The 19,462-nt window shown below is 35.8% G+C and overlaps 1 protein-coding gene across 1 annotated transcript; it reads left to right on the forward strand.

Moving 5' to 3' along the window:
• The first annotated feature begins 6,392 nt into the window (after window positions 1–6,392).
• Window positions 6,393–15,900, forward strand: LOC126336252 (protein mono-ADP-ribosyltransferase TIPARP-like). Its single transcript, XM_049999747.1, has 2 exons — window positions 6,393–6,680; window positions 15,122–15,900. Exon 2 carries the CDS (start codon window positions 15,140–15,142, stop codon window positions 15,710–15,712), a length of 573 nt encoding a protein of 190 aa, XP_049855704.1. The 5' UTR covers window positions 6,393–6,680; window positions 15,122–15,139; the 3' UTR covers window positions 15,713–15,900.
• Window positions 15,901–19,462: the final 3,562 nt, after the last annotated feature.

The raw sequence follows: 19,462 nt of genomic DNA on the forward strand, positions 1-19,462 counted from the left end.
CTCGAATTCCAGTCACCCATTACTATTAAATTTTCGTCTCCCTTCACTATCTGAATAATTTCTTTTATTTCATCGTACATTTCTTCAATTTCTTCGTCATCTGCAGAGCTAGTTGGCATATAAAGTTGTACTACTGTAGTAGGTGTGGGCTTCGTATCTATCTTGGCCACAATAATGCGTTCACTATGCTGTTTGTAGTAGCTTACCCGCATTCCTATTTTCCTATTCATTATTAAACATACTCCTGCATTACCCCTATTTGATTTTGTGTTTATAACCCTGTAGTCACCTGACCAGAAGTCTTGTTCCTCCTGCCACCGAACTTTACTAATTCCCACTATATCTAACTTTAACCTATCCATTTCCCTTTTTAAATTTTCTAACCTACCTGCCCGATTAAGGGATCTGACATTCCACGCTCCGATCCGTAGAACGCCAGTTTTCTTTCTCCTGATAAGGACATCCTCCTGAGTAGTCCCCGCCCGGAGATCCGAATGGGGGACTATTTTACCTCCGGAATATTTTACCCAAGAGGATGCCATCATCATTTAATCATACAGTAAAGCTGCATGTCCTCGGGAAAAATTACGGCTGTTGTTTCCCCTTGCTTTCAGCCATTCACAGTACCAGCACAGCAAGGCCGTTTTGGTTAATGTTGCAAGGCCAGATCAGTCAATCATCCAGACTGTTGCCCCTGAAACTACTGAAAAGGCTGCTGCCCCTCTTCAGGAACCACACGTTTGTCTGGCCTCTCAACAGATACCCCTCCGTTGTGGTTGCACCTACGGTACGGCCATCTGTATCGCTGAGGCACGCAAGCCTCCCCAGCAACGGCAAGGTCCATGGTTCATGGGGGGGACATTGCAACTATAACAAAAAAACATAGACTGATTGTGCTAGAAGCCACCAAGTCATCAGATTCAACAGGAATTCCAGCATCAAGAGTTTGCAGCACAACCAAAAGGAAGAAAGACAAGATACAGCAAACCTGTGTGTCTAAAATATTTTTGGTACCCAATCTCAATACAAAGAAGCCGGTGGCATGAGACAATAAAAATTTGCTAGTTGTAACAACTTAAAAGTATTTATTCTTAATACACAGTGTCTTAAAAACAAGAGCTCTGTAACTTAAAATTGAAAGCTCTGGTGGTTGTTTTGACTGCTTTCATATTAAAGAGCACTGGTGCAAAAGTCATCAACCAGAAAACATTAGTACTTTCCCATATAACTGGGTTAGTCATTGCCCTAGGAAGGAAGCAGATACACTTATGTAAAATCAGGTGTTAAAATAAAAAATTAGATCTGAAGCTGAATTCCTGAGTACAGAAAAATATTTTGAAGCTACAGCAGTGCAGCTGAAAGTAGAAATTAGAAAAATATTAGTCATGTCAGTTTACTGATTGCTGTATGACGACCCAGATTTTTTTTTATAAGTAAAGACTGAGGCACTGCTGAGCATCTTAGATAATGAAAAACCATCAATTATACAAAGGGTCGTTAATGTAAAAATGCAGAATGTTCAATTAAAATTCAATTCCTCAATATTCTACACAGTTTCAACTTATATGCTAGTATAAACAGCCCTGCAAGGGTAACAAACATCAATTAGACTCATACACAACATATTTTAAAATATAGAAACCACAGATACCAAAGCTACGAATATTGATCTAGGAATATCTGATAACATTTCACTCACCATTAAAGTTTTAACAGTACCAATTAATATAAAAACAGTATATCAAATGTATGAAACAATTTCTCCCTTGAGAATTACAACCATTTTTCTAGCACACTGACTAACCCATCTTGGACAGAAATATTGTCACAAACAAATGCAAATGCTGCATACAACCTTCTGTCTTCTTTTTTCATCACAAATTTTGAAATGTGCTTCCCAAACAGATTAGTCAAACACAAATGCATGGATCACAAGTGGTACAAAAATTGTTTCAAGACTATGAAGACTCAACTCTGAAAACTTGTACAGACCCTTAAAAAAAGTAAGAAACTACAAAAAAGTTTATAGAAGGATTAATCTCTGGTAAAAGTATTAAGTAATGATAGATTAGTAAGGAAGTCTGACAATACAGCATGAACTACATGGGAAATTGTTAACAGGGAAATAGGAAAAATCTGTAAGGAACGGGACACTGTATTTATATGCAGTGATAACATTAAAATAAAGAAGGAAAACGTGCCCAGTTACATTAATAACTATTTTCTGTGCCTGAAAATTGAGCAAGAACTTTACCAGAGAAAATAACAGCACCAAAAGCAGTCAGCAATATGAGAATAAGTCCCACTGATGATTATGAAACCACTGGTACATATTGCCAATTTATCATTCAGTAAGGGTGTCTTCCCACACAGACTGCAAATTTGTCAAGTTGGACTGCTATTAAAATGGAGATGCCTGTAAGGTAGGAAACTGCAGACCTGTATGCCTCCTTTAACTTCTCCAAAAAGCTATATAAAACAGATGAAAATCAGACTCATGATTTACCTTGACATCTTTAATCTCCTGGATTGTAACATGCATGATTCTCATACAGATCACAGCACAGAAACAGCCCATAAGGAAGAGATCATTAGAAATTTAAACAACAAAAGTGTAGTGGGAATCAACCTAGATCTTTCCAAGGCATTTGATACAGTAAGTCAAATTATCCCTGACAAACTGGAGGCAATAGACATCAGGAGTATTGGGAGGAAATTATTTGAATCCTGTCTCCAAGCTAGAACTCAGTTTGTGGAACTAATCTCATCTCATAATAGGCAAAAAAAAATAAAAAAAATAAAATGAGTATCAGATGCTAATAAAGTGGAAGCAGGTGTCCCACAGGGTAGAGTTCTTGGCCCCCTACTATTCTTGATTTATAGAAATGACATGTATATTGCTTATTTCCATTCATTCTATAGTGTCTTATGGAATAATGTTCTGGGGTGTACCAAAATCTCCCCTGAAAGACGTTTTTAAATGACAGGAAAGGACCATTAGAATTCTTAGACACAGCTCTCCACAAACACACTACAGGCCTTCATTTATGCAGTTAAAAATACTTACAGTACCGTCTTTTTACATATTCAAAAGTGTACTGTATACATGAGCCCACTTGAGAAGTTTACATACAGATGCAGATTTCCATAACTGCCATACACATATCAGTGAAAATCTACATGTAGAAAGAGCAAGAAAAATAAAAAATCAAAAACATTTGACTCATTATGGAATAAAGCTGTATAATACTTTGCTGCATTGCATCAAAGGAATGGAAGATTGGGGAAAATTTAACTTAGAATTAAAAAATTACCTGTCAAATAACTGTTTTTATAACAGAGGAATATTTATAATCCCCAAATCACTAACAAATACTTGCATTTTCTTCAGTGTCACTTGAATCGTGCTGTTCACATTGTGAATTTCATAGGCCTAGTTTGTTTGTATGCTCTTCTAATTCTAATTCATGTGATAAATGTTTTATTCAAATTATACTGCATGTACGCCAACTCATTATTTACTTGCCAACACAGTGTAAGTACGACCAATACATTAGTTCATTGTATCAATTTTCTTAATTTTAAAATTTTTATTTTACATTTATTATTTTACTATGTAGAACAGTACTGTGCATATGCTACATGGTATTATTACAATTCTTATCTCATGTAAGTGATGCAAAAAATGATCATGAACAAAACTAAACTTGCATATCACATATTTTGCAGAAGAAGTTGTTATTGTGATTAATGGATTGTACTTTCATTTCGAAGACACTTTGATTTGTCAATAAGTAAATGCCATAGCACACTTGCATTTGAATTTAACAGAAAATGCTCCTAGAACCGTGTAAGAGTCTGCTAAAGATGCACAGTTCTCAACATGGAAAAACTTAATAAAGTAGTGCAGCTTTGTTTAAAGCAGAAATTAACTGCAGGGAGATGCAGTGTAGGCTGCGTAATGATTAAGTAGAATTCTGTAAACAGAGTTAAACTGTTAATGATAAAACTGCCAGTATAAAGCTTTACTTACACATTCTGCCTCCAAGAATTTTTGTTGGCAATAGTATGCTATACTGTAAACATTCCTTTTAGCCACATTCAAACTATACCCCATATGGCGTGATATATCTCAAAAATATTGAATGGTTTCAAATGGGGAAGTACTGACTTTATAATAAATATAGCAACAGAATGGCATTAATATAATCTGCCAAGTAAAATCTGAATGGGCTACTGGTACAAAATTACAAATCAAATATGAAGAGAGTGATTTTGCAGTTGTAAGACAGTAGGCCTGATTGAAATCAATACATTTAAAATTAAGAAAAGGGAATTATTGTTCCCCATCTTAAAATGGAAGAGTTGGGGGAAAAACAGCACTGCATGCAGGACTGCGGATTTCACATTTCTGACCAGAATGTTTAGCAGCAGCAAACATTTCAACATTTGACATACAGTATGTAGTAGGCACCTCAGTTGTTTTGTGTACTTTAATTGGCACTGATTACTGTTGTTCTAGGACGTGATGGCGGTTTAGCTCACATAGAACTTCATTAAAGTAACTTTCGCTCTAATCTGGTCTTTACAGAAGGCAGATTATAATACCAGCAGTGAATTATTACCTTATTCTTATGCTGTTGCAATCTTGAACACAATATTCAGTTGTGCTATCTTGTCTGTAAACTCATAAGTATAGTTATAACGACTGTTTTGGTAGAATGATTAGCCACTGATGTCACTTTTTCCGACGATTTAACATCGCAAACGGCAAGGAAAATGAATCGTTTTGGAAATGTATTCAGTGCCCGGCACTGTGGTATATTAGTGAAAATACCCATTAATATAATCCGCAGGTATCGACAAATATGGTATGTTTGCTTCGGAAACAGTTGGTTATTTTGCAAGGTGTTCTCACTTCCGTGAGACTGAACCATAGGACACGTAGCTGCGATTGTTTTCGCATAATCAAAGTCATCTGCAATCATGTAATACAAATGTACTGATATTTAAAAAATTCAAACATCAAGAACGATTCACCGCATAACTATAAATTGCTACTGTCTATACTAATATATCATGCATTAACTCGTGAAATGATGAAAGAAACACACAATGCAGATTTAATAATTTATTCTACAATGTAGAAAAGAAATTTAACAGCTTCAGGAGGCCAAAATCATAACGTGATACTGGTAATACACTCGCATACAAAGTTGACACGCGGCTCGGTGGCTGTGGCTAATGGAAGCGACCAGGCATTTCCCGTTAGTCGCTCCCATCAGCCACCGCGCCGAGTGTCTGGTTTTTTTTTTTTTTTTTTGTGCGAATACGTCTCCAACGGCAAACTTTAATGTGGCCTTTTTTTGTAGTCGACTGACGTCGGGTAGCTACGGAATTTTTACGCCACGCTCGTTGCGAACCATAAGTCCTTGCGGAACAATATTGTACGCCGTAGCGATAAAAGAACCATGTTTCTCTTCAAATCCGAAGCCCTGGGAGAAGGAAGCGGGGCTTATCCTAAGCATCCATTATGCTACGAGCCGATTACAAGTTTTTGTTCCCTGCAACCTCTGCAGAAGGACCTCCTTAAAATGTGCAAATAGTACATGCTTCAAACTTCGCAAAATAAAACTAACACATAATATATATAAGTGTGTGTGTGTGTGTGTGTGTGTGTGTTAATTAGCAACCTGTAGCTGCCAGTCAAACGTGGACAAAATTACACTTGTTCATTAACGAATTTGAAGTTCGGCGGAAACAGCAGCTCACTATCCAAATAGTGCACCCTGTCCCACAACAACTAAACAACAATTAATATGAATGCCGGTGCTACAAAAAGGAGACGTCACAACCAAATACCAGGCGCTAAAGCCCCGCTACCGTTGTGTTTTCCAGTGGTAAAAAAAATAATTAAGTCGCTGATTACGGATCAGAGTAAAAGCTTTCACTCAAGAGATAATTTAAACATTCAACTACAAGAAGAGCAAAGCATGAAACGTTTTCCAGTATAAGTAACATTCAATATATATATATATATATATATATATATATATATATATATATATATATATATAAATTGCGAAAAATGTACTGAATATTTTAGGACAGACCATTTCACCCGCCATCGTCATGCATTTGTTCGAATAAACAATAATTCTGGACACGGGTATCGCTGGATTATGATGATCTGATAACAGGATGTCACGCACTTGTCTCGCTTCTTTTGATTCGGATAACGTCCATGAATTTCAGAAACTACCCTGGTGTAATTTGGTACACTAACATGCTTAAAATATATACAATAATGTATTGACATTAGTTTATTTTACTATTATGTAGGCAATACTACATCCTGTATGATGAAGCCAATATCACTGTAAAATAATCTACGTAGAATAAAATTCTTGAATATTTACACTTAGGTAATATGAAACTGAACATCATACGTTTAAATATGTGTTTCCATAAGTCTTACGATACAGTGAAGACATATTTATCGTTTATAACACCCAAGTGTTTCTTGCGTTAGTTATCTGCTTACGCATGATGTGGCTTTCCTTTTGCTTATGAAACTATGTTGGCATACCTGTTCGGTGATGTACTGCAGTTTTCAATCGTCAATGTTATAGCATACGTAGGCTGTTGTTTTACAAGAACGAAGGAAGTGTTGGAGAGTGGTAAGTTTTTTCTACTACCTTCATTAAGTATTTACTGAATGTTGCTTATGTTGGAAAACAATTTTCGCTTTGCTTCCCTTGTGAGTGGATGTTTAAATTATCTCTTGAGCGAAAGCTTTTTCTGTGATGCGTAATCTATAAGACTTGAATGTTTTTACCACTGGAAAACACAAGGGTAGCGGCGCTATGGGTCTTTGTATTTAGTTGTGCCGTCTCCTTTTTTTGTAGCACCTGCATGCATTGTAATTGTTGTTTAGTTGTTGTGGGACAAGGTTGACAAATTTGATAGTGAGTTGTTGCTTCCGCCGAATTTCGAATTCTCCAAGTCGCTAATATACCGGTAACAAGAAAGCAGTGCTTCATATACGAGTATCATCTTTTAAGTAATGTGCATTATTACGTAATTAAAACTTGTTCCATATACCATTCCCATGAATATCCCTAATCATGTCTTGCGATGATATATATACAGGGAACTAAGTCAAGCGGAATGACCAGAATGGTAACACTGTTGTTAACGTTGGAAGTTGAGAATCTAACTGATGTGGTTCTTTTGCTTCGGACTTCATCTGATTTGCTGCACTTGTAGATAACAATACTGAGAGTTATCTGTGGGTGTTTGTTTCTGAGTAATGGCAACTCAACTCTGCAGTTGGCACACAGTACAGTCTATAGAATGCAAGAGGAGTACGGGGTGTTCAGTAACACACGAAACGAGAACTTTATGTTCTTATCCATCCTTGCCCACATACACGTGTAAAAGAAGCAGAGTAATACATTTTTTGTGCCTTACACTAATGTCTGGCGTTTCATGCTTTGCTTCCACGAAGAGTTTTTTGCTTTGTCTAGGACGTTGTCGTCACTTCTGGTTTATTTCCAGATAGCAAATTCCCGTGTTTCCAGTTTAATTGAGTATTCTGATTTACTTACTTGCTTACCTTTACTTCTGACTGTTCGTTTTTTGTCTTATTTGTCGCTTATTTTTACGAAAAAATGTGGGGCTACTGTTTTGACCTAACACCACGAAGAGTCCTCAAGCTGGTGGATGTCTGGAACGAGTGGGCTTCATTTTTATTCGTCGTGCTTACTCTTGTGCCGCTTTGCCTTTCATGTCCAGTTACACTGGTGATGGTGTCTATACTTGCACTGCTTTGCTTCCAGTGTCTGATTTGCCAACTACTGAAACGTCCCCCACACTTGTACTTCATTTCCATTGCCTGCCACATTATTGGTGGTTCTCTTGATATCCTGTAGTGTTAAGTACACAGAATGCCATTACTGTGCTGTCCATAGATTAGATTAGATTAGATTAGATTAATACTTGTTCCATAGATCATGAATACGACACTTCGTAATGATGTGGAACGTGTCAGGTTAATAAAAGATGTCTGTACAAGAAATTACATTACACAAAATATTGCATGACACTAATGATTAAGTTTTTTTTTTTTTTTTTTTTTTTTTTTTTTTTTTTTTTTTTTTTTTTTTTTTACTTACTTTATATCTAAAAATTCAGCCAATGAGTAGAAGGAGTTGTCATCTAGAAATTCTTTTAATTTATTTTTAAATGTTAGTTGGCTATCTGTCAGGCTTTTGATGCTGTTTGGTAGGTGCCCAAAGACTTTTGTGGCAGCATAATTTACCCCTTTCTGTGCCAAAGTCAGATTTAACCCTGCATAGTGAAGATCATCCTTTCTCCTGGTGTTATAGGTATGCACACTGCTATTACTTTTGAATTGGGTTGGATTATTATCAACAAATTTCATAAGGGAATATATATACTGTGAGGTAACTGTGAGGATCCCTAGATCCTTAAATAGATGTCTGCAGGATGACCGTGGGTGGGCTCCAGCAATTATTCTGATTACACGTTTTTGTGCAATGAATACTTTTCTACTCAACGATGAATTACCCCAGAATATGATGCCATACGAAAGCAGTGAATGAAAGTAGGCATAGTAAGCTAATTTACTGAGATTCTTATCACCAAAATTTGCAATAACCCTAATAGCATACGTAGCTGAACTCAGACGTTTCAGCAGACCATCAATGTGTTGCTTCCAGTTTAACCTCTCATCAATGGACACACCTAAAAATTTTGAAAATTCTACCTTAGCTACAGACTTCTGTTCAAATTCTATATTTATTACTGGAGTTTTGCCATTTACTGTACGGAACTGTATATACTGTGTTTTATCAAAATTTAAAGAGAGTCCGTTTGCTGAGAACCACTTAATAATTTTGTGAAAAACATCATTTACAATTACATCACTTAGTTCTTGGTTTTTGGATGTTATTACTATACTTGTATCATCAGCAAAAAGAACTAACTTTGCATCTTCATCAATGTGTAATGGTAAGTCATTAATGTATATCAAGAACAGTAAAGGACCTAAGACCGAACCCTGTGGGACCCCGTGCTTGATAGCACCCCAGTTTGAGGAATCAGCTGTTTTAACATTACACGAACCACTTATTTCAACTTTCTGCATTCTTCCAGTTAAGTATGAATTAAACCATTTGTGCACTGCCCCACTCAAACCATAATGATTTAGCTTATCTAAAAGAATTCCATGATTTACACAATCAAAGGCCTTTGAGAGATCACAAAAAATACCAATGGGTGATGTCCGGTTATTCAGAGCATTTAATATTTGATCAGTGAAAGCATATATAGCATTTTCTGTTGAAAAGCCTTTCTGAAAACCAAACTGACATTTTGTTAGTACTTTATTTTTACAAATATGGGAGGCTACTCTTGAATACATTACTTTCTCAAAAATTTTTGATAGAGCTGTCAGAAGAGAGATTGGGCGGTAGTTGTTGACATCCGACATATCCCCCTTTTTATGCAATGGTTTTACAATGGCATATTTCAGTCTATCAGGGAAAACACCCTGCTCCAAAGAGCTATTACATACGTGGCTGAGAATTCTACTTATCTGTGGGGAACAAGCTTTAAGTACTTTGCTGGAAATGCCATCAATTCCGTAAGAGCTTTTACTTTTCAGTGAGTTTATTATTTTACTGATTTCAGAGGGAGAGGTTGGTGGAATTACAGCTGTTTCAAACTGTGCAGGTATGGCCTCTTCTATTAATAGCCTTGCCTCTTCTAGTGAAGATCTAGATCCTATTTTCTCCACAACATTTAAAAAATGATTATTCAAAATATTTTCAATTTCTGATTGTTTGTTAGTGCACTTGTCATTCAATTTTATTGCACTAAAGTCTTCCTGTGCTCTTGGTTGCCCTGTTTCCCTTTCAATAATATTCCAAATTGCTTTAATTTTATTATCAGAGTTACTGATCTCAGACATGATACACATGCTTCTGGACTTTTTAATAACTTTTCTTAGTACCGCACAATAGTTTTTATAATATTGAACAATTTCGGGGTCAGTACTCCATCTTGCTGTTAGATACAGTTCTCTTTTGCGGTTGCAAGATATTCTTATTCCTTTAGTTAGCCAAGGTTTTTTATATGTTTTCTTGGAATTATGTTTAACTATTTTCTTGGGAAAACAATTTTCAAATACCCTTAAAAATGTATTGTGAAATAAGTTATATTTCAAGTTTGCATCGGGTTCCTTATACACTTCATCCCAGTCTAGCTGCTGTAGGCTTTCCCTAAAGTTTGCAATATTTATATTGTTAATTGAACGCACTGCTTTGAAAGTCTGATTTATTATACTGCATGGAGCTATGTCATGTACTGTAACAAGCTGTGCACTATGATCTGAAAGACCATTCTCAACAGGATAAGCATTTATGTCCTTAAACTTATCTTGGTCTATAAAAAAGTTATCTATCAATGTACTGCTGTTCTTTGTTATCCGAGTAGGAAAATCAATGACGGAGCTCAAATTGAAAGAACTGAGTAATACTAAAAGGTCATTCTTCCTATTACACTCTTTCAGGGAATCAACATTGAAATCCCCACAAATGATAATTTGCTTCCCCCTGTCTGACAGATAGCACAACAAAGCATCCAAGTTTTCCAGAAATAGCTGGAAATTCCCTGAGGGGGACCTATACACTGTTACAATTATGAAAGTGCCATCCTTTAGTTTAAGTTCAGTGGCACATGCTTCCATATGTTGCTCTACACAAAATTTTTTAGTTTCTAAATTTTTTGCACTGTGGAAGCTTTTGACATATATGGCAACTCCTCCTCTCATCATATTATCTCTACTTACATGTGCAGCTAATTTGTACCCATTGATGCTAACCTTTTGCATATATTTCATAAAATCTCTTTTTTCATTGACAGATTTAATGTATCTGCTATTTAGAGTAAGTTTCTTGAAGAATTTGTAGCAGAGGCACAACTACTGTAGCCTATATTTCAACTAAAAAATGGAGTTTTTTGTAGCACACCATATCACAAGTGATGGTGTTTCACACGGCTCCATTGTAGGTCCCTTTCTTTTCTTGGTCTGCATTAATGATTTCCCATCATATGCTAAGGATTGTGAACCAGTACTGTTTGCATATGACACCAGTTTATTGACGGGAATAAGGAAGAAAATCTTACTGCATCTCCAAAAGATATTACAAAAGGAGTGTCTGAATGGTTTACCAGAAACAGGGTAATAGTTAATCCCCGAAAAACGGTACTCATGAATTTCCACACTGATAAAAAAAAAAAAAAAAAAAAAAAAAAAAACGGCACAACCTGTAATATGCATAGATAACCAAAACATTAGTGCTGTCAGTGAAACTAAATTTCTTGGGATTCATATCCAGAAAAATCTTAAATGGAGCACTCACATCACAGCCCTAAATTCAAAACTAGCAAAAATAAGCTATGAAGGCTAGTAACAATTTTCTGCAACAATACTAGTGCAGAAACAGTTAGGGCTGTATACTTTGCTCTTGTACATTCTATACTGAACTACAGTATTATTTTCTGGGGAAATGTACACCAGGCCATAACAGTTTTCAGGAAACAAAAGGCAATTATAAGAATAATTAAACAAGTGAGCAGCAGAAAACCACGCAAACCTTTCTTTAAAGATCCTACCCCTTCCCTGCATTTATACACTGGAAGCATTCACACATGTAAAAAAAAAAGCATACTGAGAAAAGAAAACCTTTTTCCTTAAAACAAAAGTGTCCGTGATTACAGTAACAGGTCAGACAGTGTCATACATGTTAATGAAACTTCCTGGATACATGTTAATCATTGTAACGCCACATTATGCCAAAAAGGTGTATATCATGCAGGAACGAAACTTTGCAACAGATTACCAAGACATACAAAATCTCTTCTTGAACTACAAAGCTTTAAAAAGTATGTGTCATCCTACCTTCTGAAAAACTGCTACTATGCAATCTCACAGTGTCTTATGCAAGAGAAAAATTAATTTGTATCGTTAATTGTAGAAATAAGTTATAAATATACAGTATTTCAGAAATTTGTAATTATTTACTGTATAGGTCCAATTTGTCATAGAAATTTAAATAATGCATGTTTGACATTTGAAAAACCAATAGCTAAAAAGATTATCTGTCCAATATCCTGTGTTCTAATATATGTTCTGAAAAAGAGATATATATGGACAAATAAATAAATAAATATAAAAAATGCATGATACAGTATTAAAAACATCTGTAAGTTGTTCATTCTTCCATCCAACCACTGTAAGTTGTTCATTCATCCGTACAACCACCATATCTCATAGAGTTTCGTGATAGAAGAGGACTCTCAGTGATTGGAAGGAGTCAATTTTGTTAAGTGCCGGAATGATCAGCAGTTTGCAGGCATTGTGTTTCCATGGAAATATGGCTATTTGCTCACTCATTAGATCAGAATTGAATGCTAAGACACATTTTCATACATGTCTGTAGGGTATTTGGTATTTAAATTAATGAGGTGGTTGCTCATCTTAAATAGCACAAGTGTGAGGCCAAGCTTGATGTTTGCATCTGATAGATGGATCATCATCAACATGTCTCATGGTCTTGCTAGAGAAAACAGTTTGAAGAGGTTGATGATTTGCCCAGGATATTGGCATACAATTTAGTAAAATAGTGAAATGTTTTATCTATCAACAGGATTTGAATCAGTTGCCTCTAGAGTAAGAACAACCACAGTGATGTTGATCTACAGTTTTGTATTTGGGAACTGGCCCAGAAATCTTCATCAGTAGCAGCTTAGTTATTTGATATCGACTGCTGTATAAAGGTGCCCTCAGAATTTTCCGTGCATTACAGTCTTTGGCTGTGTACATTGATATCTCTCTTGCATGTTTTTTAATGCAATCTACTCACTTTCCATTAAGTTCTTCTCTGTTGTACTCCAGCATAGAATTTAAACTGTTGTGCATCTGTACACTTGCATACATGTATTGCCCACCTCTTATGTCATTTTAATTACAGCCATAGGTCCTCTGTTTCAGTTTGTTACTTGATCTGTTTGCATGCTTTCCTATCTCTGTAAGTAATTCCCAACATTCTTCTTGCTATTAGTTCTCCAAGCAAGCATCAATAAACATATTTTTCACATTAAAAGTTGTGGCCCATAATTATAAATTAAGACTGGTAATACACATGGTAGCAAACTTTCCTTTTCAGACAAACTGAGAGCTTTATATTAGGTAAAAACTGAAAATTAATTTCTAAGTGCTTTCATTCACAGTGGCTAGTTTATACAAATGTAGGAGCAACCATCCAGCAATGCACTATATCTGGTATGTGGCAGATGTGACCTGTTTTAAAAACAGATGCATTGTAGCTTGCACAATACTCATTACAGTTTCGTACAAATGACTTATTAACAGAATGTATGATTCAGGTGAAGAGAAGTGCATCTAATTTCAACTTCCACAATCAAAGAAACAGTGGTTGCATAAATATTACATGGTTAGACCATATAAAGTGACATAGGGGATATGTGTCTCACTATTACAATCAGATTCAGAAACTGTATTTGTCACTACAATTTTTTGTTTGTTTCAGTATGTTTATATCATAATTGCTATGACTGTGGTTTATTATAATATTTATTAATTTGATTGTAAATGGAAATACTTGATTCATGTATTTTGATTAATGCTACCTTCTTATTCTATCGTTCCTTTCAGAGTACTATATTATTTACTTTATCTCATTTTCTCCCAGAATATGCAGTGCTCTTGAGGTATGTTTCAGAAACATAATGACAGATACTTTTTCATGAGTGTGTTCACACTCGCTTCTCTTTGGCAAGATATTTTAAAAGTAGTTGTGTAGGTCATCTCTATTTTTTATCATTGCGCAGTGGTTTCTTCATATTGAGTTCTGCCTTGACTATCATTATCTGTTCTTTAAATTCCTTAGTCAAATGATATCTTTTTTCCAAACTTTAAAATCATCAGTCAGTATTTGGTTTGTGGTTGCTATAATGTAACCTGACTTTTCCCCCACCCAAAACAATAAATAAAAAATAAAACATATATTTTTTTTTGAGAACTATGCATTTCATTCAGCTGTTATAAGTTAACTTACCCTCACAGAACTTCCATGTGGAGCAAATTGATTGTTTACAATCTTAATATTACATATCCTTTTATTGATGAAGATTCCAAACTTTTTCAGTCATATTCAAGAATAGTTTGTGTGAAAGTCTCTTCACACATGTACCACACTTTCCATCAACAAACCATTTTTATATTCACCCTCTCTACATTTGGTTTCACGTGTAATTCTGTTTCACATTGGCTTATAATATTACACCTAATCTCTGTGACATAGTCCATAGATATACCATCAGGCACCAATTTTTTTTCCTATTGTCTGTGTGTATTATTTCCATTTGTCAACATTTTAAGATGAGCAGCCAGTTATTACGCAAAATGAAAATATTACCTCACTTTTTGTTTTTATAGGTTTGTCGTCATCAGTAAGCACATTTCTTTCTAGATGACATCAAAGACAGTGTAAAAATAGTTATTACTCGAATTAATTTTCCTAAAGCTAAGTTGATGGTTTTGGAATGTGCAGGAGGGTTCTTTGCTCTGGGGTATGAAATGTGCTCAGGTGCCTCAATGGGTGAACCAGTTTGCACAAAAGGGAAGTGACCAGGTTCAACTCCTAATCTAACAAACTTCTAATCTGCAAGGGTCACTTGTAATTTCTGGATCTTAAATTATTCTTTGGTAATTTTTGTTTTGTGAACATTACACCGTGGTCCAAGGCATCTTTCTGTGCCTAATATTTAATGCCCAGTGTTGGAGACATTGTTAGAAGTTGTAAAAACGCAGTAGTTTGAAACTTAAAACCAAGCTCAACACTGTGTGATAAAAAATTACTCTGTGGGTCCGGTGTGTGGGTTGACTCATGCAAACTGAATCCTGTTACAAGAAAGTTATAGTTCATGTTATAAACTATCTAAAATTTTGTCTGTTCTAATTTGAACTGTGCTTACTTTTTCATTTGAGAGCTTACACTGATTTGTTTAGTTTGCAGAATTGTCAACGATGAAAGAATTGGCAAGGAGACATATTCCTAAATACTGGAGAGTGCGGCGGTCTGCTGAAGTTGTAGAAGAGGAACTCAGTGATTATGAAGATTTAGACATAATAGATATGATGCCATATGATTTGGATATCACATCTGTTGTGAAAGTTAAGAATCCTTATTTATGGAGCTGCTACCAGCTAAAAAAGGCAGAGTACAGAAAACGATATGGCCACGTGTCAGAAGTAACATTGTATCATGCAACAGCAGAAGACAATGTACAATCCATCATTAGTGAGAACTTTGATTGGAGGTTTTCTGTACGAACAAAATTTGGCAGAGGTGTTAGCTTCAGTCCAGATCCTAAGTATGCTAATAGACATTGTAATAGCAATGCTGGCTGTGCAAGAGCTATGATAGTTGCAAGTGTAATGGTATCAAATAAATGCCAGGGTTCATACTCTACTGAGATACCCACCAAAGGTTGTGATACAACTGTTGGGAACAAGGACAAAGTTTATGTCAAGTATTCTGATAACGAGTTTTATCCAGAATATGTAATATATTATAATGATGATTCAGAGCTACACTGAATGATAGATTTTAATTGGCAGTGATTCTTCCATGTTTATATGTGTTTTGTGGAATATAATTCTGGGATTTACAATTTTTTTTTTCTATCTCAAGCTTAGTGCCAGTATATTCTTACCCTATTTACATACTGAAAAAATCTATGGAAAATGTGTCATATATCTTAAAAATAAATGAAACTATTCTTACACAGTTTTAGTTTGTGTACAAGAAGTACCTGATTTATTCAGTTTTAAAGGTACTGTCTACAAAGTGCAGCCTGCAAACTTTTGCTTTCTTCCTTCTAAGTTGTCTTATTTGATCACTTTATGTACATTGCTGTAATAGATGAACAATGGGTTGTAGGACTCATGTTATAATGAAGTCTCTCTAAGTACTGAATGCGGGAGGGAGAACTCTCATCAATATGGATGTACAGCAGGTAACAGTTTGAGCACTCCCGTTGGAGATCTGTGGTCAAAGAAATACTCGTTGATTGAAAGGTTTCCAGTCAAAAAATAACAAACTGTGTGCATCATGAGGATGGTGCAAAACTTCTTTTGAGCAATTTAGAAAATGAGGTAGATCAAAAGCTAACAATATATATTTTCTGTTCATACATCTGTGTACTGCACATCAACCAGTTACGGACATGTGGTTACCTTGCCTTGTGTTCCTTTGTTGTTTCTATCATTTTTCATTTATCATGTTTCATTTTCATTATTGCAACAAGGAACTGAATGACCTCCTACACTCTAACCAGAATGGACTCCAAAAATATCTATCGTGCGAAACCCAACTTGCACTTTTCTCACATTACATACTGAAAGCTTTGTATCAAGGCAGTCAGGTAGATGCAGTATTTCGTGACTCCCGAAAAGCATTTGACTCAGCACTACACCTACACTTGTTATCAAAAGTACAAACGTGTGGGGTATAAAGAGAAATTTGTGGCTGGATTGAGGACTTTTTGGTAGGGAGGACACAGCATTTTATCTTGGATGGAAATTCATTGTCAGATGTAGAAGTAACTTACAGTGTGCCCCAGGGAAGTGTGTTGGGACATTTACTGGTCATGTTGTATATTAATGGCCTTATGGACAATATTAATAGTAACTTTAGACTTCATGCAGATGATACAGTTGTCTCCTAGGAAGTACTGTCAGGGAGCTGCATGAATATTCAGTCAGATCTTGGTAAGATTTAAAAGTGGTGCAAAGATTGGCAGCGTGCTTTAAATGTTCAAAAATGTAAAATTGTACAGTTCACAAAACAAAAAAGCATAATGTATTATGACCATAATATCAGTGAATCACAGTTGGAATTGGCCAACTCATACAAATCCTGGTTGTAACGTTTTGTAAGGATATGAAATGGAATGATCACGTTGGCTCAGTCATGGGTAAGCTAGGTGGTTGACTTCAGTTTATTGGTAGAAGACCGGGGAAGTGCAATCAGTCTACAGAAGAGATTTCTTTCAAATCACCTATGTGGCCAGTTCTAGAACATTGCTCAAGTGTGTGGGACCCTTACTAAATATGACTAAAGGGGGATATTGAACATATACAGTGGCGTGCAATATGAATGGTCGGTCACAAGTTTGTTTGAGCTGTGGGAGAGTGTTAAAGAGATGCTGAAAGAACTAAACTGGCAGACTCTTGAGGTAGAAGTAAACTATTCTGAGAAAGTCAATTAGCAAAGTTTCTGGAACCAGCTTCAAATGTTGACTATAGGAATACACTACAACCCCCTACATATCACTCACATACGTATCGTGAAAATAAGATTAGAATATTTACAGCATGAAAAGAGGCAGCCAAACAATCATTCTTCCTGCACTCCATACGTGAATGGGACCAGAAGACACTCTAATAACTGCTACAATGGCAGGTACCCCTCTGCCATGCCTATCTCATTGATTTGAAGAATTTAGATGTAGATGTAGCAAGAGGTAAGGTTTTTACTTCTTTAAAATTAGTGTGCTTGATTTCCTGATGTTTGCATGATTTATGTAATTTCCTTTTTCCCACCTGTGTGTGTGTGTGTGTGTGTGTGTGTGTGTGTGTGTGGTGTTGGTTGGTGATTTACTTTCAGTCCTTCCCTGGCTCATTGCTGACGCTTTCAGTGACAGCTTTCCTGAATTAGTGCATCGGTTTAAGTTCATGTATATCCCTTCATATGGTCTCTGAACATTATGACAACACATTTTAATTTGTCTAGGTATTGTATCTAGCATATCTTCCATTTAATATGTTTTTCTACGCCATGTGATTTGCCTGTGGGATTCTTCTTGGGGAGTATTGGGAATATGTCACAAAATTTAGTTCTTGACTTTTAAGTGACTGTTGGCCCTCATTTCTGCAATTTTTTACTGCCAAGTTACACCAGACAATGCTGCTTTCAGGTCATTTAGTCTTCTTTATGAAAAATCTTTTATGGTTTGGACAACCAAAGCCACAATAGATTACATTGAGAAATAAAACTGCTTCGGCTTAAAATTCTTTTGTTCCTAGGTACTACCATTTTCATAGCACTTACAGCTGCATATTCAGGTGCAAATCTGTATATAAGTAGAAAAACAATTGTGTAGGAAATAAACAATCTCAACTCTTCTTTAACAATAATCAAAGGAATAGGAAAGATTGTTACTCTCCGTGAAGATGAACTATTGAGTTGCAGGCACGCACAATGAAAAGACATACATCTGTGGCTATAAGCCAAAGCCTTCCTCAGCAAAGAAAACATACGTACCTTAACACATGCAAGCACACCTCATGCACACTCAGCCAACGTCATCAGAAACTCTGATAACAGCTGCCAGTGGTGGAAGTGAAGTGTGTGTGAGATGTGTTTGCACATGTGAAGGTGCTGAGGAAGGTTTGGCCAATAGCTTCGTTGTGCCTGTCTGCGACTCCACAGGTCACCTTTATGGCGAGTAGCGACCATATCTATTTCTTATATTGTTGTTATTACAACCTGGAGTTTCCAGTGTTTGATTTTAATCCTTCCTTAATAATTCTTGTGCCCTCTCTTTACTATTCCCACCACCTATATGTATGTTGAACTCACCACATAATGCAATTTTTACCTTAAGGACTTAAAAGGCATACAAACTAAGATAAACAGATCTCTATCTGTGCAATATTTTTCAAAGTTACCTTCTGATGAATGGTACACAGAGATAACTATGAGATCAATATTTGTTAACACCAATGCAAGCAGTATAGTATCCTATTCTGTACAAAAGTTTTTTTTAATTCAATTTCCTGTACAGCAAGATTGATTTTGCATTGTACAGACATATCACTGTGGGTTGTTGTTATCCGATACTTTGCATTTGACATATCCGAATATTCAACAGATCTGTATTAGTCACCATGTTGAGTCAACAAGTGCTCGCAGATACATAAAACATCTGATTTTACTTGTACAAACAAGTATAAAAGATCCACATTAGTTCTTAACCCTGCAGTAGTCATGCCATGATTCCTATCATTAGTAGTTGCTCCAGACTGTCAGTCCAAATGGAGATAAACGTAGATTTATAAATAAAAACCAAAAAGTTATTGTAAATATATAATTAACTATGTTTAAATTTTAATGGCAATTGAGACTTCCACATGTTCAGAAACAATCTGATGAGACAACAGATGCAGAAAATATCTTTGTCTAGTGCACTTGTCTGGGTTTATAGCAGCGCGAGTTACTATAGGTTGATACCTGCAGCATGCAGTAGAGAATGAGGTATTACTATGGGCAATCAGTGTGTCTTG

This window comes from Schistocerca gregaria, chromosome 2 (assembly GCF_023897955.1).
Source record: "Schistocerca gregaria isolate iqSchGreg1 chromosome 2, iqSchGreg1.2, whole genome shotgun sequence".
Lineage (NCBI taxonomy): Eukaryota > Metazoa > Arthropoda > Insecta > Orthoptera > Acrididae > Schistocerca > Schistocerca gregaria.